Genomic DNA, 25000 nt, shown 5'->3' with positions numbered 1-25000 from the left:
AGATGTTTCTTGAAGGAGTCAGTAGATCATCAAACACACATGTTTCTTGAAGGAGTCAGTAGATCATCAAACACAGATGTTTCTTAAAGGAGTCAGTAGATCATCAAACACATGTTTCTTGAAGGAGTCAGTAGATCATCAAACACAGATGTTTCTTAAAGGAGTCAGTAGATCATCAAACACAGATGTTTCTTGAAGGAGTCAGTAGATCATCAAACACAGATGTTTCTTGAAGGAGTCAGTAGATCATCAAACACACATGTTTCTTAAAGGAGTCAGTAGATCATCAAACACACATGTTTCTTGAAGGAGTCAGTAGATCATCAAACACACATGTTTCTTGAAGGAGTCAGTAGATCATCAAACACACATGTTTCTTAAAGGAGTCAGTAGATCATCAAACACAGATGTTTCTTGAAGGAGTCAGTAGATCATCAAACACAGATGTTTCTTGAAGGAGTCAGTAGATCATCAAACACAGATGTTTCTTGAAGGAGTCAGTAGATCATCAAACACTGATGTTTCTTAAAGGAGTCAGTAGATCATCAAACACACATGTTTCTTGAAGGAGTCAGTAGATCATCAAACACATGTTTCTTGAAGGAGTCAGTAGATCATCAAACACAGATGTTTCTTAAAGGAGTCAGTAGATCATCAAACACAGATGTTTCTTGAAGGAGTCAGTAGATCATCAAACACACATGTTTCTTAAAGGAGTCAGTAGATCATCAAACACAGATGTTTCTTGAAGGAGTCAGTAGATCATCAAACACACATGTTTCTTGAAGGAGTCAGTAGATCATCAAACACAGATGTTTCTTAAAGGAGTCAGTAGATCATCAAACACAGATGTTTCTTGAAGGAGTCAGTAGATCATCAAACACACATGTTTCTTGAAGGAGTCAGTAGATCATCAAACACAGATGTTTCTTGAAGGAGTCAGTAGATCATCAAACACAGATGTTTCTTGAAGGAGTCAGTAGATCATCAAACACACATGTTTCTTAAAGGAGTCAGTAGATCATCAAACACACATGTTTCTTGAAGGAGTCAGTAGATCATCAAACACACATGTTTCTTGAAGGAGTCAGTAGATCATCAAACACACATGTTTCTTAAAGGAGTCAGTAGATCATCAAACACAGATGTTTCTTGAAGGAGTCAGTAGATCATCAAACACACATGTTTCTTGAAGGAGTCAGTAGATCATCAAACACATGTTTCTTGAAGGAGTCAGTAGATCATCAAACACAGATGTTTCTTAAAGGAGTCAGTAGATCATCAAACACAGATGTTTCTTGAAGGAGTCAGTAGATCATCAAACACATGTTTCTTGAAGGAGTCAGTAGATCATCAAACACAGATGTTTCTTGAAGGAGTCAGTAGATCATCAAACACACATGTTTCTTGAAGGAGTCAGTAGATCATCAAACACATGTTTCTTGAAGGAGTCAGTAGATCATCAAACACAGATGTTTCTTGAAGGAGTCAGTAGATCATCAAACACACATGTTTCTTGAAGGAGTCAGTAGATCATCAAACACAGATGTTTCTTGAAGGAGTCAGTAGATCATCAAACACAGATGTTTCTTGAAGGAGTCAGTAGATCATCAAACAAACATGTTTCTTGAAGGAGTCAGTAGATCATCAAACACAGATGTTTCTTGAAGGAGTCAGTAGATCATCAAACACACATGTTTCTTGAAGGAGTCAGTAGATCATCAAACACAGATGTTTCTTAAAGGAGTCAGTAGATCATCAAACACAGATGTTTCTTGAAGGAGTCAGTAGATCATCAAACACACATGTTTCTTGAAGGAGTCAGTAGATCATCAAACACAGATGTTTCTTGAAGGAGTCAGTAGATCATCAAACACACATGTTTCTTGAAGGAGTCAGTAGATCATCAAACACAGATGTTTCTTGAATGAGTCAGTAGATCATCAAACACAGATGTTTCTTGAAGGAGTCAGTAGATCATCAAACACACATGTTTCTTGAAGGAGTCAGTAGATCATCAAACACACATGTTTCTTGAAGGAGTCAGTAGATCATCAAACACAGATGTTTCTTGAAGGAGTCAGTAGATCATCAAACACAGATGTTTCTTGAAGGAGTCAGTAGATCATCAAACACACATGTTTCTTGAAGGAGTCAGTAGATCATCAAACACACATGTTTCTTGAAGGAGTCAGTAGATCATCAAACACAGATGTTTCTTGAAGGAGTCAGTAGATCATCAAACACAGATGTTTCTTGAAGGAGTCAGTAGATCATCAAACACACATGTTTCTTGAAGGAGTCAGTAGATCATCAAACACACATGTTTCTTGAAGGAGTCAGTAGATCATCAAACACAGATGTTTCTTGAAGGAGTCAGTAGATCATCAAACACACATGTTTCTTGAAGGAGTCAGTAGATCATCAAACACACATGTTTCTTGAAGGAGTCAGTAGATCATCAAACACAGATGTTTCTTGAAGGAGTCAGTAGATCATCAAACACACATGTTTCTTGAAGGAGTCAGTAGATCATCAAACACAGATGTTTCTTGAATGAGTCAGTAGATCATCAAACACAGATGTTTCTTGAAGGAGTCAGTAGATCATCAAACACACATGTTTCTTGAAGGAGTCAGTAGATCATCAAACACACATGTTTCTTGAAGGAGTCAGTAGATCATCAAACACAGATGTTTCTTGAAGGAGTCAGTAGATCATCAAACACAGATGTTTCTTGAAGGAGTCAGTAGATCATCAAACACACATGTTTCTTGAAGGAGTCAGTAGATCATCAAACACACATGTTTCTTGAAGGAGTCAGTAGATCATCAAACACAGATGTTTCTTGAAGGAGTCAGTAGATCATCAAACACAGATGTTTCTTGAAGGAGTCAGTAGATCATCAAACACACATGTTTCTTGAAGGAGTCAGTAGATCATCAAACACACATGTTTCTTGAAGGAGTCAGTAGATCATCAAACACAGATGTTTCTTGAAGGAGTCAGTAGATCATCAAACACACATGTTTCTTGAAGGAGTCAGTAGATCATCAAACACACATGTTTCTTGAAGGAGTCAGTAGATCATCAAACACAGATGTTTCTTGAAGGAGTCAGTAGATCATCAAACACAGATGTTTCTTGAAGGAGTCAGTAGATCATCAAACACACATGTTTCTTGAAGGAGTCAGTAGATCATCAAACACACATGTTTCTTGAAGGAGTCAGTAGATCATCAAACACACATGTTTCTTGAAGGAGTCAGTAGATCATCAAGCGCAAAGAGAGAGAAGATCGTTCCAAAGCTTAGGAGCAACAGCCTGAAAAGATTTCTCTCCTCTGAGTCGTGTTCAGGAACCATCAGTAGATTCTGATCCACAGACCTCAGAGCCCGAGCTGGGGTGTAAGTCTGGATCAGATCATGAAGGTCTGACCATGAATAGATCTGAAAGTAAGAACCAGAATTTTAAAGTTGATCCTGAAAGAAACTGGAAGCCAGTGAAGAGTTTGAAGGAGAAATGTGAGTTCTTCTACTAGAGCGGCTCAGAGTTCTGAATCAACTGCAGGCGAGACGATCCTTCTTGTTAAGACATGAAAACAAACTGTTACAATAGTCCAGACGAGAAGAAACAAACTCATGGATTATAAGATCCAGATCATGTTCCGACAACATTTTCCTAAGTTTAGAGATTTTTCTCAGTTGAAGGAAACAGTTTCTGGTCAGTTTTCTTCAGTGTTGAACAAGAGACATGTCTTTATCAAATACAACACCCAGGTTTCTCAGGCTCAGTTTGACAGACTGACATAAGTCACCCAAGTACTGACTCAACCCTGGAATCTTATCATCAACAATCACCAGAGTTTCAGTTTTGTCCACATTTAGCTTCAAAGTGTTTTCACTCATTGTTTGATTTCTAGCAACTATTGACTAAGTTCAGCCTCTGATCAGTTGATCAAAAGAGCAGTAGAGCTGGATGTCATCAGCAAACATGTGATAAGAAACATCTGGAAATCTCTGAATGATTTTACCGAGGGGAATCAAGTACAGCAAAAACAATAAAGGACCCAGAACAGAACCTTGAGGGACTCCACACAACAGAGGATTCAGACCTCATTTGATTGACAGATACACTGAACAATAATATAATAAATTAATAAAGTTAGGGAAACAAAATAAATCTCGTTAAACTTGTTTCTAATGATCAGCGTTTTATAAAAAACACCATCAACTCATGTACACAACGAAAGGTTTCAGGAGTGACTAGTGATTGACTAGTGATTGACAGGAGTGACTAGTGATTGACAGGAGTGACTAGTGATTGACTAGTGATTGACTAGTGATTGACAGGAGTGACTAGTGATTGACAGGAGTGACTAGTGATTGACAGGAGTGACTAGTGATTGACAGGAGTGACTAGTGATTGACAGGAGTGACTAGTGATTGACCAGTGATTGACTAGTGATTGACAGGAGTGACTAGTGATTGACAGGAGTGACTAGTGATTGACTAGTGATTGACTAGTGATTGACAGGAGTGACTAGTGATTGACTAGTGATTGACTAGTGATTGACAGGAGTGACTAGTGATTGACAGGAGTGACTAGTGATTGACAGGAGTGACTAGTGATTGACAGGAGTGACTAGTGATTGACAGGAGTGACTAGTGATTGACCAGTGATTGACTAGTGATTGACAGGAGTGACTAGTGATTGACAGGAGTGACTAGTGATTGACTAGTGATTGACTAGTGATTGACAGGAGTGACTAGTGATTGACTAGTGATTGACTAGTGATTGACAGGAGTGACTAGTGATTGACAGGAGTGACTAGTGATTGACAGGAGTGACTAGTGATTGACAGGAGTGACTAGTGATTGACAGGAGTGACTAGTGATTGACCAGTGATTGACTAGTGATTGACAGGAGTGACTAGTGATTGACAGGAGTGACTAGTGATTGACTAGTGATTGACTAGTGATTGACAGGAGTGACTAGTGATTGACTAGTGATTGACTAGTGATTGACAGGAGTGACTAGTGATTGACAGGAGTGACTAGTGATTGACAGGAGTGACTAGTGATTGACAGGAGTGACTAGTGATTGACAGGAGTGACTAGTGATTGACAGGAGTGACTAGTGATTGACCAGTGATTGACTAGTGATTGACAGGAGTGACTAGTGATTGACAGGAGTGACTAGTGATTGACCAGTGATTGACTAGTGATTGACAGGAGTGACTAGTGATTGACCAGTGATTGACTAGTGATTGACAGGAGTGACTAGTGATTGACAGGAGTGACTAGTGATTGACTAGTGATTGACTAGTGATTGACAGGAGTGACTAGTGATTGACTAGTGATTGACTAGTGATTGACAGGAGTGACTAGTGATTGACAGGAGTGACTAGTGATTGACTAGTGATTGACTAGTGATTGACAGGAGTGACTAGTGATTGACAGGAGTGACTAGTGATTGACTAGTGATTGACTAGTGATTGACAGGAGTGACTAGTGATTGACAGGAGTGACTAGTGATTGACTAGTGATTGACTAGTGATTGACAGGAGTGACTAGTGATTGACAGGAGTGACTAGTGATTGACAGGAGTGACTAGTGATTGACAGGAGTGACTAGTGATTGACAGGAGTGACTAGTGATTGACCAGTGATTGACTAGTGATTGACAGGAGTGACTAGTGATTGACAGGAGTGACTAGTGATTGACTAGTGATTGACTAGTGATTGACAGGAGTGACTAGTGATTGACTAGTGATTGACTAGTGATTGACAGGAGTGACTAGTGATTGACAGGAGTGACTAGTGATTGACAGGAGTGACTAGTGATTGACAGGAGTGACTAGTGATTGACAGGAGTGACTAGTGATTGACCAGTGATTGACTAGTGATTGACAGGAGTGACTAGTGATTGACAGGAGTGACTAGTGATTGACTAGTGATTGACTAGTGATTGACAGGAGTGACTAGTGATTGACTAGTGATTGACTAGTGATTGACAGGAGTGACTAGTGATTGACAGGAGTGACTAGTGATTGACAGGAGTGACTAGTGATTGACAGGAGTGACTAGTGATTGACAGGAGTGACTAGTGATTGACCAGTGATTGACTAGTGATTGACAGGAGTGACTAGTGATTGACAGGAGTGACTAGTGATTGACTAGTGATTAACTAGTGATTGACAGGAGTGACTAGTGATTGACTAGTGATTGACTAGTGATTGACAGGAGTGACTAGTGATTGACAGGAGTGACTAGTGATTGACAGGAGTGACTAGTGATTGACAGGAGTGACTAGTGATTGACAGGAGTGACTAGTGATTGACAGGAGTGACTAGTGATTGACCAGTGATTGACTAGTGATTGACAGGAGTGACTAGTGATTGACAGGAGTGACTAGTGATTGACCAGTGATTGACTAGTGATTGACAGGAGTGACTAGTGATTGACCAGTGATTGACTAGTGATTGACAGGAGTGACTAGTGATTGACAGGAGTGACTAGTGATTGACTAGTGATTGACTAGTGATTGACAGGAGTGACTAGTGATTGACTAGTGATTGACTAGTGATTGACAGGAGTGACTAGTGATTGACAGGAGTGACTAGTGATTGACTAGTGATTGACTAGTGATTGACAGGAGTGACTAGTGATTGACAGGAGTGACTAGTGATTGACAGGAGTGACTAGTGATTGACAGGAGTGACCAGTGATTGACAGGAGTGACTAGTGATTGACGGGAGTGACCAGTGATTGACAGGAGTGACTAGTGATTGACTAGTGATTGACAGGAGTGACCAGTGATTGACAGGAGTGACTAGTGATTGACGGGAGTGACCAGTGATTGACAGGAGTGACTAGTGATTGACTAGTGATTGACAGGAGTGACTAGTGATTGACTAGTGATTGACGGGAGTGACTAGTGATTGACTAGTGATTGACGGGAGTGACTAGTGATTGACTAGTGATTGACGGGAGTGACCAGTGATTGACAGGAGTGACCAGTGATTGACAGGAGTGACTAGTGATTGACGGGAGTGACCAGTGATTGACAGGAGTGACTAGTGATTGACAGGAGTGACTAGTGATTGACGGGAGTGACCAGTGATTGACAGGAGTGACCAGTGATTGACAGGAGTGACTAGTGATTGACGGGAGTGACCAGTGATTGACAGGAGTGACTAGTGATTGACTAGTGATTGACAGGAGTGACTAGTGATTGACAGGAGTGACTAGTGATTGACGGGAGTGACTAGTGATTGACGGCAGTGACTAGTGATTGACCAGTGATTGACAGGAGTGACCAGTGATTGACAGGAGTGACTAGTGATTGACGGCAGTGACTAGCGATTGACCAGTGATTGACAGGAGTGACCAGTGATTGACAGGAGTGACTAGTGATTGACCAGTGATTGACAGGAGTGACTAGTGATTGACGGGAGTGACCAGTGATTGACAGGAGTGACCAGTGATTGACAGGAGTGACCAGTGATTGACAGGAGTGACCAGTGATTGACAGGAGTGATGTGTGTGTCCTCAGGTTATATGTTCATCCAGACTCTCCGTTCACGGGGGAGCAGCTCGTGAAACAGATGGTTTCGTTCGAGAAAGTCAAGCTGACCAACAACGAGCTGGACCAGCACGGTCATGTGAGTACCTGAGAGACAGGTGTTGACGTGTGTGTTGACGTGTGTGTTGACGTGTGTGTTGTGTGTTGACGTGTGTGTTGACGTGTGTGTTGTGTGTTGACATGTGTGTGTTGACGTGTGTGTTGACGTGTGTGTTGATGTGTGTGTTGTGTGTTGACATGTGTGTGTTGACGTGTGTGTTGACGTGTGCGTTGTGTGTTGACGTGTGTGTTGACGTGTGTGTTGTGTGTTGACGTGTGTGTTGACGTGTGTGTTGACGTGTGTGTTGTGTGTTGACGTGTGTGTTGACGTGTGTGTTGACGTCTGTGTTGACGTGTGTGTTGTGTGTTGACGTGTGTGTTGTGTGTTGACATGTGTGTTGTGTGTTGACGTGTGTGTTGACGTGTGTGTTGTGTGTTGACGTGTGTGTTGTGTGTTGACGTGTGTGTTGTGTGTTGACGTGTGTGTTGACGTGTGTGTTGTGTGTTGACGTGTGTGTCGTGTGTTGACGTGTGTGTCGTGTGTTGACGTGTGTGTTGTGTGTTGACGTTTGTGTTGTGTGTGTTGTGTGTTGACGTGTGTGTTGTGTGTTGACGTGTGTGTTGTGTGTTGACGTGTGTGTCGTGTGTTGACGTGTGTGTCGTGTGTTGACGTGTGTGTTGTGTGTTGACGTTTGTGTTGTGTGTGTTGTGTGTTGATGTGTGTGTTGTGTGTTGACGTGTGTGTTGTGTGTTGACGTGTGTGTCGTGTGCAGATCATCTTGAACTCCATGCATAAGTACCAGCCCCGGGTTCACATCATCAAGAAGAAGGAACACACTGCTGCGCTGCTCAACTTCAAGTCAGAAGAGTTTCGCACCTTCGTCTTCGTGGAGACAGTTTTCACTGCAGTCACCGCCTACCAGAACCAGCTGGTGAGTAAACCTCTCCTCCAGGTACTCCTTATATGCTACACACACACAATACAAGAACCTTTGTGTCTCCAGATCACGAAACTGAAGATCGACAGCAACCCGTTTGCTAAAGGCTTCAGAGACTCGTCCAGACTCACCGACATGGAGAGGTACTACACAATAAATACACAATCAACACACACATGAGAGGTACTACACAATAAATACACAATCTACACACACATGAGAGGTACTACACAATAAATACACAATCTACACACACATGAGAGGTACTACACAATAAATACGCAATCTACACACACATGAGAGGTACTACACAATAAATACACAATCAACACACACATGAGAGGTACTACACAATAAATACACAATCTACACACACATGAGAGGTACTACACAATAAATACACAATCTACACACACATGAGAGGTACTACAATATAAATACACAATCTACACACACATGAGAGGAACTACACAATAAATACACAATCTACACACACATGAGAGGTACTACACAATAAATACACAATCTACACACACATGAGAGGTACTACACAATAAATACACAATCTACACACACATGAGAGGTACTACACAATAAATACGCAATCAACACACACATGAGAGGTACTACACAATAAATACACAATCAACACACACATGAGAGGTACTACACAATAAATACACAATCAACACACACATGAGAGGTACTACACAATAAATACACAATCAACACACACATGAGAGGTACTACACAATAAATACACAATCTACACACACATGAGAGGTACTACACAATAAATACACAATCAACACACACATGAGAGGTACTACACAATAAATACACAATCTACACACACATGAGAGGTACTACACAATAAATACACAATCTACACACACATGAGAGGTACTACACAATAAATACACAATCAACACACACATGAGAGGTACTACACAATAAATACACAATCTACACACACATGAGCGGTACTACACAATAAATACACAATCAACACACACATGAGAGGTACTACACAATAAATACACAATCAACACACACATGAGAGGTACTACACAATAAATACACAATCTACACACACATGAGAGGTACTACACAATAAATACACAATCAACACACACATGAGAGGTACTACACAATAAATACACAATCAACACACACATGAGAGGTACTACACAATAAATACACAATCAACACACACATGAGAGGTACTACACAATAAATACACAATCAACACACACATGAGAGGTACTACACAATAAATACACAATCAACACACACATGAGAGGTACTACACAATAAATACACAATCAACACACACATGAGAGGTACTACACAATAAATACACAATCAACACACACATGAGAGGTACTACACAATAAATACACAATCTACACACACATGAGAGGTACTACAATATAAATACACAATCTACACACACATGAGAGGTACTACACAATAAATACACAATCAACACACACATGAGAGGTACTACACAATAAATACACAATCTACACACACATGAGAGGTACTACACAATAAATACACAATCTACACACACATGAGAGGTACTACACAATAAATACACAATCAACACACACATGAGAGGTACTACACAATAAATACACAATCTACACACACATGAGAGGTACTACAATATAAATACACAATCTACACACACATGAGAGGTACTACACAATAAATACACAATCTACACACACATGAGAGGTACTACACAATAAATACACAATCTACACACACATGAGAGGTACTACAATATAAATACACAATCTACACACACATGAGAGGAACTACACAATAAATACACAATCTACACACACATGAGAGGTACTACACAATAAATACACAATCTACACACACATGAGAGGTACTACACAATAAATACACAATCTACACACACATGAGAGGTACTACACAATAAATACACAATCTACACACACATGAGAGGTACTACACAATAAATACACAATCTACACACACAAGTACACACACACACAGAGGCACTAAAAAATAAGTACACACACAGAGAGGTTCTACACAATAAGTACGCACATACAGAGAGGTACTACACAATAAGTACACACACACAGAGGTACTACACAATAAGTACACACACACAGAGAGGTACTACACAATAAGTACAAACACGGAGAGGTACTACACAATAAGAACACACACACGGAGAGGTACTACACAATAAGTACACACACACAGAGAGGTACTACACAATAAGTACACACGCACGGAGAGGTACTACACAATAAAAACACACACACGGAGAGGTACTACACAATAAGTACACACACACAGAGAGGTACTACACAATAAGTACACACACACAGAGGTACTACACAATAGGTACACACACACGGAGAGGTACTACACAATAAGTACACACACAGAGAGGTACTACACAATAAGTACAGTTAAAGGTCAGTGTGTAGATGTAGGATCATCCTTCGTTGAGGTTTCCCTCCATTATTCCCGCAACATCTCACAGTGGTGACCCCTGACCCCCTGACCCCCTGACCTCCTGACCCTCTAACCTCCTACTGTCCTGTCAACCTTCGTTTACCTGCTGTCAATCAACTCTGTCACGTCCTGTTCAAGCGTTTCTACAAACGAGTCTCAGAACCTTCTGTTGAACTTCAGCAGCTTCATCTAAACAAGCGTGTGTTGATCCGAACCCTCAGTTCTGTAGACGTATCTTCTCACAACAAGAACCATCAGGTCTGTAGACGTATCTTCTCACAACAAGAACCATCATATCTGTTGACGTATCTTCTCACAACAAGAACCGTCAGGTCTGTAGACGTATCTTCTCACAACAAGAACCATCAGGTCTGTAGACGTATCTTCTCACAACAAGAACCGTCAGGTCTGTAGACGTATCTTCTCACAACAAGGACCATCAGTTCTGTAGACGTATCTTCTCACAACAAGAACCGTCAGGTCTGTAGACGTATCTATTCACAACAAGAACCATCAGTTCTGTAGACGTATCTTCTCACAACAAGAAACATCATATCTGTAGACGTATCTTCTCACAACAAGGACCATCAGTTCTGTAGACGTATCTTCTCACAACAACAACCATCAGGTCTGTAGACGTATCTTCTCACAACAAGAACCATCATATCTGTAGACGTATCTTCTCACAACAAGGACCATCAGTTCTGTAGACGTATCTTCTCACAACAACAACCGTCAGGTCTGTAGACGTATCTTCTCACAACAAGGACCATCAGTTCTGTAGACGTATCTTCTCACAACAACAACCATCAGGTCTGTAGACGTATCTTCTCACAACAAGAACCATCAGTTCTGTAGACGTATCTTCTCACAACAAGGACCATCAGTTCTGTAGACGTATCTTCTCACAACAAGAACCCTCAGTTCTGTAGACGTATCTTCTCACAACAAGAACCCTCAGTTCTGTAGACGTATCTTCTCACAACAAGGACCATCATTTCTGTAGACGTATCTTCTCACAACAAGAACCCTCAGTTCTGTAGACGTATCTTCTCACAACAAGAACCATCAGTTCTGTAGACGTAACTTCTCACAACAAGGACCCTCAGTTCTGTAGACGTATCTTTTCACAACAAGAACCATCAGGTCTGTAGATGTATCTTCTCACAACAAAACCATCAGTTCTGTAGACGTATCTTCTCACAACAAAACCATCAGTTCTGTAGACGTATCTTCTCACAACAAGAACCATCATATCTGTAGACGTATCTTCTCACAACAAGAACCGTCAGGTCTGTAGACGTATCTTCTCACAACAAGAACCATCAGTTCTGTAGACGTATCTTCTCACAACAAGAACCATCATATCTGTAGACGTATCTTCTCACAACAAGAACCGTCAGGTCTGTAGACGTATCTTCTCACAACAAGAACCATCAGGTCTGTAGACGTATCTTCTCACAACAAGAACAATCAGTTCTGTAGACGTATCTTCTCACAACAAGGACCATCAGTTCTGTAGACGTATCTTCTCACAACAAGAACCATCAGTTCTGTAGACGTATCTTCCCACAACAAGAACCCTCAGTTCTGTAGACGTATCTTCTCACAACAAGGACCATCATTTCTGTAGACGTATCTTCTCACAACAAGAACCCTCAGTTCTGTAGACGTATCTTCTCACAACAAGAACCATCAGTTCTGTAGACGTAACTTCTCACAACAAGGACCCTCAGTTCTGTAGACGTATCTTCTCACAACAAGGACCATCAGTTCTGTAGACGTATTTTCTCACAACAAGGACCATCATATCTGTAGACGTATCTTCTCACAACAAGAACCATCAGTTCTGTAGACGTATCTTCTCACAACAAAACAATCAGTTCTGTAGACGTATCTTCTCACAACAAGAACCATCATATCTGTAGACGTATCTTCTCACAACAAGAACCGTCAGGTCTGTAGACGTATCTTCTCACAACAAGAACCATCAGGTCTGTAGACGTATCTTCTCACAACAAGAACCATCAGTTCTGTAGACGTATCTTCTCACAACAAGAACCATCATATCTGTAGACGTATCTTCTCACAACAAGAACCGTCAGGTCTGTAGACGTATCTTCTCACAACAAGAACCATCAGGTCTGTAGACGTATCTTCTCACAACAAGAACCATCAGTTCTGTAGACGTATCTTCTCACAACATGGACCATCAGTTCTGTAGACGTATCTTCTCACAACAAGAACCATCAGTTCTGTAGACGTATCTTCCCACAACAAGAACCATCAGTTCTGTAGACGTATCTTCTCACAACAAGAACCCTCAGTTCTGTAGACATTTCTTCTCACAACAAGGACCATAATTTCTGTAGACGTATCTTCTCACAACAAGAACCCTCAGTTCTGTAGACGTATCTTCGCACAACAAGAACCATCAGTTCTGTAGACGTAACTTCTCACAACAAGGACCCTCAGTTCTGTAGACGTATCTTCTCACAACAAGGACCATCAGTTCTGTAGACGTATTTTCTCACAACAAGGACCATCAGTTCTGTAGACGTATCTTTTCACAACAAGAACCATCAGGTCTGTAGATGTATCTTCTCACAACAAGAACCATCAGTTCTGTAGACGTATCTTCTCACAACAAGAACCATCAGTTCTGTAGACGTATCTTCTCACAACAAGAACCATCATATCTGTAGACGTATCTTCTCACAACAAGAACCATCAGGTCTGTGGACGTATCTTCTCACAACAAAACCATCAGTTCTGTAGACGTATCTTCTCACAACATGAACCATCATATCTGTAGACGTATCTCCTCACAACAAGAACCATCAGGTCTGTAGACGTATTTTCTCACAACAAGGACCATCAGTTCTGTAGACGTATCTTTTCACAACAAGAACCATCAGGTCTGTAGATGTATCTTCTCACAACAAGAACCATCAGTTCTGTAGACGTATCTTCTCACAACAAGAACCATCAGTTCTGTAGACGTATCTTCTCACAACAAGAACCATCATATCTGTAGACGTATCTTCTCACAACAAGAACCATCAGGTCTGTAGTCGTATCTTCTCACAACAAAACCATCAGGTCTGTAGACGTATCTTCTCACAACAAGAACCATCATATCTGTAGACGTATCTCCTCACAACAAGAACCATCAGGTCTGTAGACGTATCTCCTCACAACAAGAACCATCAGGTCTGTAGACGTATCTTCTCACAACAAGAACCATCAGTTCTGTAGACGTATCTTTTCACAACAAGAACCATCAGGTCTGTAGACGTATCTTCTCACAACAAGAACCATCAGTTCTGTAGACATATCTTTTCACAACAAGAACCATCAGGTCTGTAGATGTATCTTCTCACAACAAGAACCCTCAGTTCTGTAGACGTATTTTCTCACAACAAGAACCCTCAGTTCTGTAGACGTATCTTCTCACAACAAGGACCATCAGTTCTGTAGACGTATCTTCTCACAACAAGAACCCTCAGTTCTGTAGACGTATCTTCTCACAACAAGAACCATCAGGTCTGTAGACGTATCTTCTCACAACAAGAAGCATCAGTTCTGTAGACGTATCTTCTCACAACAAGGACCATCAGTTCTGTAGACGTATCTTCTCACAACACGAACCATCAGTTCTGTAGACTTATCTTCTCACAACAAGAACCATCGGTTCTGTAGACGTAGATTCTCACAACAAGAACCATCAGTTCTGTAGACGTATCTTCTCACAACAAGAACCATCAGTTCTGTAGACGTATCTTCTCACAACAAGGACCCTCAGTTCTGTAGACGTATCTTCTCACAACAAGAACCATCAGTGTTCTGTAGACGTATCTTCTCACAACAAGAACCATCAGTTCTGTAGACGTATCTTCTCACAACAAGGACCATCAGTTCTCTAGACGTATCTTCTCACAACAAGAACCCTCAGTTCTGTAGACGTATCTTCTCACAACAAGAACCCTCAGTTCTGTAGACGTATCTTCTCACAACAAGGACCATCAGTTCTGTAGACGTATCTTCTCACAACAAGAACCATCAGTTCTGTAGACGTATCTTCTCACAACAAGAACCATCAGTTCTGTAGACGTATCTTCTCACAACAAGAACCATCAGTTCTGTAGACGTATCTTCTCACAACAAGAACCCTCAGTTCTGTGGACGTATCTTCTCACAACAAGGACCCTCAGTTCTGTAGACGTATCTTCTCACAACAAGGACCATCAGTTCTGTAGACGTATCTTCTCACAACACGAACCATCAGTTCTGTAGACGTATCTTCTCACAACAAGGACCATCAGTTCTGTAGACGTATCTTCTCACAACAAGGACCATCAGTTCTGTAGACGTATCTTCTCACAACAAGAACCATCAGTTCTGTAGACGTATCTCCTCACAACAAGGACCATCAGTTCTGTAGACGTATCTTCTCACAACAAGGACACTCAGTTGTGTAGACGTATTTTCTCACAACAAGGACCATCAGTTCTGTAGACGTATCTTTTCACAACAAGAACCATCAGGTCTGTAGACGTATCTACTCACAACAAGAACCATCAGTTCTGTAGACATATCTTCTCACAACAGGAACCATCATATCTTTAGACGTATCTTCTCACAACAAGAACCATCAGGTCTGTAGACGTATCTTCTCACAACAAAACCATCAGTTCTGTAGACGTATCTTCTCACAACAAGAACCATCATATCTGTAGACGTATCTTCTCACAACAAGAACCATCAGGTCTGTAGACGTATCTTCTCACAACAAGAACCCTCAGTTCTGTAGACGTATCTTCTCACAACAAGGACCATCAGTTCTGTAGACGTATCTTCTCACAACAAGAACCCTCAGTTCTGTAGACGTATCTTCTCACAACAAGGACCATCAGTTCTGTAGACGTATCTTCTCACAACAAGAACCATCAGTTCTGTAGACGTATCTTCTCACAACAAGAACCCTCAGTTCTGTAGACGTATCTTCTCACAACAAGAACCATCAGGTCTGTAGACGTATCTTCTCACAACAAGAACCATCAGGTCTGTAGACGTATCTTCTCACAACAAGAACCATCAGTTCTGTAGACATATCTTTTCACAACAAGAACCATCAGGTCTGTAGATGTATCTTCTCACAACAAGAACCCTCAGTTCTGTAGACGTATTTTCTCACAACAAGAACCCTCAGTTCTGTAGACGTATCTTCTCACAACAAGGACCATCAGTTCTGTAGACGTATCTTCTCACAACAAGAACCCTCAGTTCTGTAGACGTATCTTCTCACAACAAGAACCATCAGGTCTGTAGACGTATCTTCTCACAACAAGAAGCATCAGTTCTGTAGACGTATCTTCTCACAACAAGGACCATCAGTTCTGTAGACGTATCTTCTCACAACACGAACCATCAGTTCTGTAGACTTATCTTCTCACAACAAGAACCATCGGTTCTGTAGACGTAGATTCTCACAACAAGAACCATCAGTTCTGTAGACGTATCTTCTCACAACAAGAACCATCAGTTCTGTAGACGTATCTTCTCACAACAAGGACCCTCAGTTCTGTAGACGTATCTTCTCACAACAAGAACCATCAGTGTTCTGTAGACGTATCTTCTCACAACAAGAACCATCAGTTCTGTAGACGTATCTTCTCACAACAAGGACCATCAGTTCTCTAGACGTATCTTCTCACAACAAGAACCCTCAGTTCTGTAGACGTATCTTCTCACAACAAGAACCCTCAGTTCTGTAGACGTATCTTCTCACAACAAGGACCATCAGTTCTGTAGACGTATCTTCTCACAACAAGAACCATCAGTTCTGTAGACGTATCTTCTCACAACAAGAACCATCAGTTCTGTAGACGTATCTTCTCACAACAAGAACCATCAGTTCTGTAGACGTATCTTCTCACAACAAGAACCCTCAGTTCTGTGGACGTATCTTCTCACAACAAGGACCCTCAGTTCTGTAGACGTATCTTCTCACAACAAGGACCATCAGTTCTGTAGACGTATCTTCTCACAACACGAACCATCAGTTCTGTAGACGTATCTTCTCACAACAAGGACCATCAGTTCTGTAGACGTATCTTCTCACAACAAGGACCATCAGTTCTGTAGACGTATCTTCTCACAACAAGAACCATCAGTTCTGTAGACGTATCTCCTCACAACAAGGACCATCAGTTCTGTAGACGTATCTTCTCACAACAAGGACACTCAGTTGTGTAGACGTATTTTCTCACAACAAGGACCATCAGTTCTGTAGACGTATCTTTTCACAACAAGAACCATCAGGTCTGTAGACGTATCTACTCACAACAAGAACCATCAGTTCTGTAGACATATCTTCTCACAACAGGAACCATCATATCTTTAGACGTATCTTCTCACAACAAGAACCATCAGGTCTGTAGACGTATCTTCTCACAACAAAACCATCAGTTCTGTAGACGTATCTTCTCACAACAAGAACCATCATATCTGTAGACGTATCTTCTCACAACAAGAACCCTCAGGTCTGTAGACGTATCTTCTCACAACAAGAACCCTCAGTTCTGTAGACGTATCTTCTCACAACAAGGACCATCAGTTCTGTAGACGTATCTTCTCACAACAAGAACCCTCAGTTCTGTAGACGTATCTTCTCACAACAAGGACCATCAGTTCTGTAGACGTATCTTCTCACAACAAGAACCATCAGTTCTGTAGACGTATCTTCTCACAACAAGAACCCTCAGTTCTGTAGACGTATCTTCTCACAACAAGGACCATCAGTTCTGTAGACGTATCTTCTCACAACAAGAACCATCAGTTCTGTAGACGTATCTTCTCACAACAAGAACCCTCAGTTCTGTAGACGTATCTTCTCACAACAAGAACCATCAGGTCTGTAGACGTATCTTCTCACAACAAGAACCATCAGTTCTGTAGACGTATCTTCTCACAACAAGAACCATCAGGTCTGTAGACTTATCTTCTCACAACAAGGACCATCAGTTCTGTAGACGTATCTTCTCACAACAAGAACCCTCAGTTCTGTAGACGTATCTTCTCACAACAAGGACCCTCAGTTCTGTAGACGTATCTTCTCACAACAAGGACCATCACTTCTGTAGACGTATCTTCTCACAACAAGAACCATCAGTGTTCTGTAGACGTATCTTCTCACAACAAGAACCATCAGTTCTGTAGACGTATCTTCTCACAACAAGGACCATCAGTTCTGTAGACTTAGCTTCTCACAACAAGAACCATCAGTTCTGTAGACGTATCTTCTCACAACAAGAACCCTCAGTTCTGTAGACGTATCTTCTCACAACAAGGACCATCAGTTCTGTAGACGTATCTTCTCACAACAAGAACCATCAGTTCTGTAGACGTATCTTCTCACAACAAGAACCCTCAGTTCTGTAGACGTAGCTTCTCACAACAAGGACCATCAGTTCTGTAGACGTATCTTCTCACAACAAGAACCATCAGTTCTGTAGACGTATCTTCTCACAACAAGAACCCTCAGTTCTGTAGACGTATCTTCTCACAACAAGAACCATCAGGTCTGTAGACGTATCTTCTCACAACAAGAACCATCAGTTCTGTAGACGTATCTTCTCACAACAAGAACCATCAGGTCTGTAGACGTATCTTCTCACAACAAGAACCATCAGTTCTGTAGACGTATCTTCTCACAACAAGGACCATCAGTTCTGTAGACGTATCTTCTCACAACAAGAACCATCAGTTCTGTAGACGTATCTTTTCACAACAAGAACCCTCAGTTCTGTAGACGTATCTTCTCACAACAAGGACCATCAGTTCTGTAGACGTATCTTTTCACAACAAGAACCCTCAGTTCTGTAGACGTATCTTCTCACAACAAGGACCATCAGTTCTGTAGACGTATCTTCTCACAACAAGGACCATCAGTTCTGTAGACGTATCTTCTCACAACAAGGACCATCAGTTCTGTAGACGTATCTATTCACAACAAGAACCATCAGTTCTGTAGACGTATCTTCTCACAACAAGGACCATCATTTCTGTAGACGTATCTTCTCACAACAAGAACCATCAGTTCTGTAGACGTATCTTCCCACAACAAGAACCATCAGTTCTGTAGACGTATCTTTTCACAACAAGAACCCTCAGTTCTGTAGACGTATCTTCTCACAACAAGGACCATCAGTTCTGTAGACGTATCTTTTCACAACAAGAACCCTCAGTTCTGTAGACGTATCTTCTCACAACAAGGACCATCAGTTCTGTAGACGTATCTTCTCACAACAAGAACCCTCATTTCTTTAGACGTATCTTCTCACAACAAGAACCCTCAGTTCTGTACACGTATCTTCTCACAACAAGAACCATCAGTTCTGTAGACGTATCTTCCCACAACAAGAACCATCAGTTCTGTAGACTTATCTTTTCACAACAAGAACCCTCAGTTCTGTAGACGTATCTTCTCACAACAAGAACCATCAGTTCTGTAGACGTATCTTCTCACAACAAGGACCATCAGTTCTGTAGACGTATCTTCTCACAACAAGAACCCTCAGTTCTGTACACGTATCTTCTCACAACAAGAACCATCAGTTCTGTAGACGTATCTTCTCACAACAAGAACCATCAGTTCTGTAGACTTATCTTTTCACAACAAGAACCCTCAGTTCTGTAGACGTATCTTCTCACAACAAGGACCATCAGTTCTGTAGACGTATCTTCTCACAACAAGAACCCTCAGTTCTGTAGACGTATCTTCTCACAACAAGAACCCTCAGTTCTGTAGACGTATCTTCTCACAACAAGAACCCTCAGTTCTGTAGACGTATCTTCTCACAACAAGAACCATCAGTTCTGTAGACGTATCTTCTCACAACAAGAACCATCAGTTCTGTAGACGTATCTTCTCACAACAAGAACCATCATATCTGTAGACGTATCTTCTCACAACAAGAACCATCAGTTCTGTAGACGTATCTTCTCACAACAAGGACCATCCGTTCTGTAGACTTATCTTCTCACAACAAAAGCCATCAGTTCTGTAGTCCTCCTCTTCTAGTCTTCCTCTCCTCCTCTAGTCTTCCTCTAGTCTTCCTCTAGTCTTCCTCTCCTCTTCTAGTCTTCCTCTCCTCCTCTAGTATTCCTCTCCTCCTCTAGTCTTCCTCTCCTCCTCTAGTCTTCCTCTCCTCCTCTAGTCTTCCTCTCCTCCTCTAGTCTTCCTCTCCTCCTCTAGTCTTCCTCTCCTCTTCTATTCTTCTACTCCTCCTCCTCCTCTAGTCTTCCTCTCCTCCTCTAGTCTTCCTCTCCTCCTCTAGTCTTCCTCTAGTCTTCCTCTAGTCTTCCTCTCCTCCTCTAGTCTTCCTCTCCTCCTCTAGTCTTCCTCTCCTCCTCTAGTCTTCCTCTCCTCCTCTAGTCTTCCTCTCCTCCTCTAGTCTTCCTCTCCTCCTCTAGTCTTCCTCTCCTCCTCTAGTCTTCCTCTCCTCCTCTAGTCTTCCTCTCCTCTTCTATTCTTCTACTCCTCCTCCTCCTCTAGTCTTCCTCTCCTCCTCTAGTCTTCCTCTCCTCCTCCTCTAGTCTTCCTCTCCTCCTCTATTCTTCTCCTCCTCCTCCTCCTCTGGGAGCTTCATGGCTCCTCAGGGATCTCAACAATCACATTAGTCTGGTGTCTCTTGTGCCTCCATCACTAATTCAATCAACTGCAGTGACTGAGTGAAGCCAGCAGGAGTGTGTGTGTGTGTGTGTGTGTGTGTGTGTGTGTGTGTGTGTGTGTGTGTGTGTGTGTGTGTGTGTGTGTGTGTGTGTGTGTGTGTGTGTGTGTGTGCGCGTGCGCGTGCGTGTGCGTGTGCGCGTGTGTGTGTTTGTGCGTGTGTGTGTGTGTGTGTAGAGGAAGATCACAACACACACATTTATACTTCTCTGCTGACAGATGTTGCACTTTAGTAACTTGATTGTAGAAGAGGATGTTAATGTTGACGCACACATTTATACACACACATTTATTCATACACACATTTATACACACACATTTATACATACACACATTTATACACACACATTTATACATACACACATTTATACACACACATTTATACACACACATTTATACATACACACATTTATACACACACATTTATACATACACACATTTATACACACACATTTATACATACACACATTTATACACACACATTTATAAACACACATTTATACACACACATTTATACATACACACATTTATACACACACATTTATACATACACACATTTATACACACACATTTATACACACGCATTTATACACACACATTTATACATACACACATTTATACACACACATTTATACATACACACATTTATACACACACATTTATACATACACACATTTATACACACACATTTATAAACACACATTTATACACACACATTTATACATACACACATTTATACACACACATTTATACATACACACATTTATACACACACATTTATAAACACACATTTATACACACACATTTATACACACACATTTATACATACACACATTTATACACACACATTTATATACACACATTTATACACACACATTTATACACACTTTTTATACACACACACATTTATACACACACATTGATACACACACATTTATACACACTTTTTATACACACACACATTTATACACACACATTGATACACACACATTTATACATACACACATTTATACACACACATTTATACACACTTTTTATACACACACACATTTATACACACACATTGATACACACACATTTATACATACACACATTTATACACACACATTTATACACACACATTTATACACACACACATTTATACACACACACATTTATACACACACATTGATACACACACATTTATACATACACACATTTATACATACACACATTTATACACACACATTTATATACACACATTTATACACACACATTTATACATACACACATTTATACATACACACATTTATACACACACATTTATACACACACATTTATACACACACATTTATACACACACACATTTATACACACACATTGATACACACACATTTATACACACACATTTATACACACACATTGATACACATACACACATTTATACACACACATTTCTACACACACACATTTATACACACACACATTTATACACACACATTGATACACACACATTTATACATACACACATTTATACACACACATTTATATACACACATTTATACACACACATTTATACATACACACATTTATACATACACACATTTATACACACACATTTATACACACACATTTATACACACACATTTATATACACACACATTTATACACACACACATTTATACACACACATTTATACATACACATTTATACACACACAATTATACATACACACATTTATACATACACACATTTATACACACACATTTATACACGCACATTTATACACACACATTTATACACACACACATTTATACACACACATTGATACACACACATTTATACACACACATTTATACGCACACATTTATACACACACATTTATACACACACATTTATACACACACACATTTATACACACACATTGATACACACACATTTATACACACACATTTATACGCACACATTTATACGCACACATTTATACACACACATTTATACACACACATTTATACACACACACATTTATACACACACATTGATACACACACATTTATACACACACATTTATACGCACACATTTATACACACACATTTATACACACACATTTATACACACACATTTATACATACAGATTTATACACACACATTTATAAACACACACATTGATACACACACATTTATACACACACATTTATACGCACACATTTATACATACACACATTTATACACACACATTTATACACACACACATTGATACACACACATTTATACACACACATTTATACGCACACATTTATACACACACATTTATACACACACATTTATACATACACACATTTATACATACACACATTTATACACACACATTTATACACACACACATTTATACACACACATTGATACACACACATTTATACACACACATTTATACACACACACATTTATACACACACATTTATACACACACATTTATACATACACATTTATACATACACACATTTATACATACACACATTTATACACGCACATTTATACATACACACATTTATACACACACATTTATACATACACACATGTATACACACACATTTATACACACACATTTATACACACACACATTTATACACACACATTGATACACACACATTTATACACGCACATTTATACACACACACATTTATACATACACACATTTATACACACATTTATACACACACATTGATACACACACATTGATACACACACATTTATACACACACACATTTATACACACACATTTATACACACATATTTATACATACACACATTTATACACACACATTTATACATACACACATTTATACACACACATTTATACATACACATTTATACATACACACATTTATACACACACATTTATACACACACATTTATACATACACACATTTATACACACACATTTATACATACACACATTTATACACACACATTTATACACACACATTTATACATACACACATTTATACACAAACATTTATACATACACACATTTATACACACACATTTATACATACACACATTTATACACACACATTTATACACGCACATTTATATACACACACATTTATACACACACATTTATACACACACACATTTAAACACACACATTTATACACACACTCATTTATACACACACATTTATACACACACACATTTATACACACACATTTATACATGCACATTTATACACACACATTTATACACACACATTTATACACACACACATTTATACACACACATTTATACGCACACATTTATACACACACATTTATACACACACACACATTTATACACACACATTTATACGCACACATTTATAAACACACATTTATACACAAACACATTTATACACACACATTTATACATACACATTTATACATACACACATTTATACACACACATTTATACATACACACATTTATACACACACATTTATACATACACATTTATACATACACACATTTATACACACACATTTATACACACACATTTATACATACACACATTTATACACACACATTTATACACACACATTTATACATACACACATTTATACACACACATTTATACACACACATTTATACATACACACATTTATACACAAACATTTATACATACACACATTTATACGCACACATTTATACATACACACATTTATACACACACATTTATACACACACATTTATACACACACATTTATACATACACACATTTATACACAAACATTTATACATACACACATTTATACACACACATTTATACATACACACATTTATACATACACACATTTATACACACACATTTATACATACACACATGTATACACACACATTTATACACACACATTTATACATACACATATTTATACACACACATTTATACATACACACATGTATACACACACATTTATACACACACATTTATACACACACACATTTATACACACACATTGATACACACACATTTATACACGCACATTTATACACACACACATTTATACATACACACATTTATACACACATTTATACACACACATTTATACACACACATTGATACACACATTTATACACACACATTTATACACACACATTGATACACACACATTTATACACACACACATTTATACACACACATTTATACACACACATTTATACATACACACATTTATACACGCA

At 39.5% G+C, this 25000-nt stretch overlaps 1 protein-coding gene across 1 annotated transcript in view; it reads left to right on the top strand.

The window, feature by feature from the left end:
- Window positions 1-25000, top strand: part of tbx20 (T-box transcription factor 20) — a 36141-nt gene that overhangs the window by 5318 nt on the left and 5823 nt on the right. Inside the window, exons 4-6 of the mRNA XM_087812891.1 lie at window positions 7556-7664; window positions 8398-8556; window positions 8629-8705. Coding sequence (XP_087669017.1) covers window positions 7556-7664; window positions 8398-8556; window positions 8629-8705 — 345 coding nt within the window. The remainder of the gene's footprint in view (window positions 1-7555; window positions 7665-8397; window positions 8557-8628; window positions 8706-25000) is intronic.

Source organism: Callionymus lyra, chromosome 17 (genome assembly GCF_982586985.1).
Source record: "Callionymus lyra chromosome 17, fCalLyr1.hap1.1, whole genome shotgun sequence".
NCBI classification, from domain to species: Eukaryota; Metazoa; Chordata; class Actinopteri; order Syngnathiformes; family Callionymidae; genus Callionymus; species Callionymus lyra.
The sequence above is the reverse complement of the archived record's forward strand: the minus strand, read 5'-3'. Positions and strand labels throughout refer to the sequence as shown.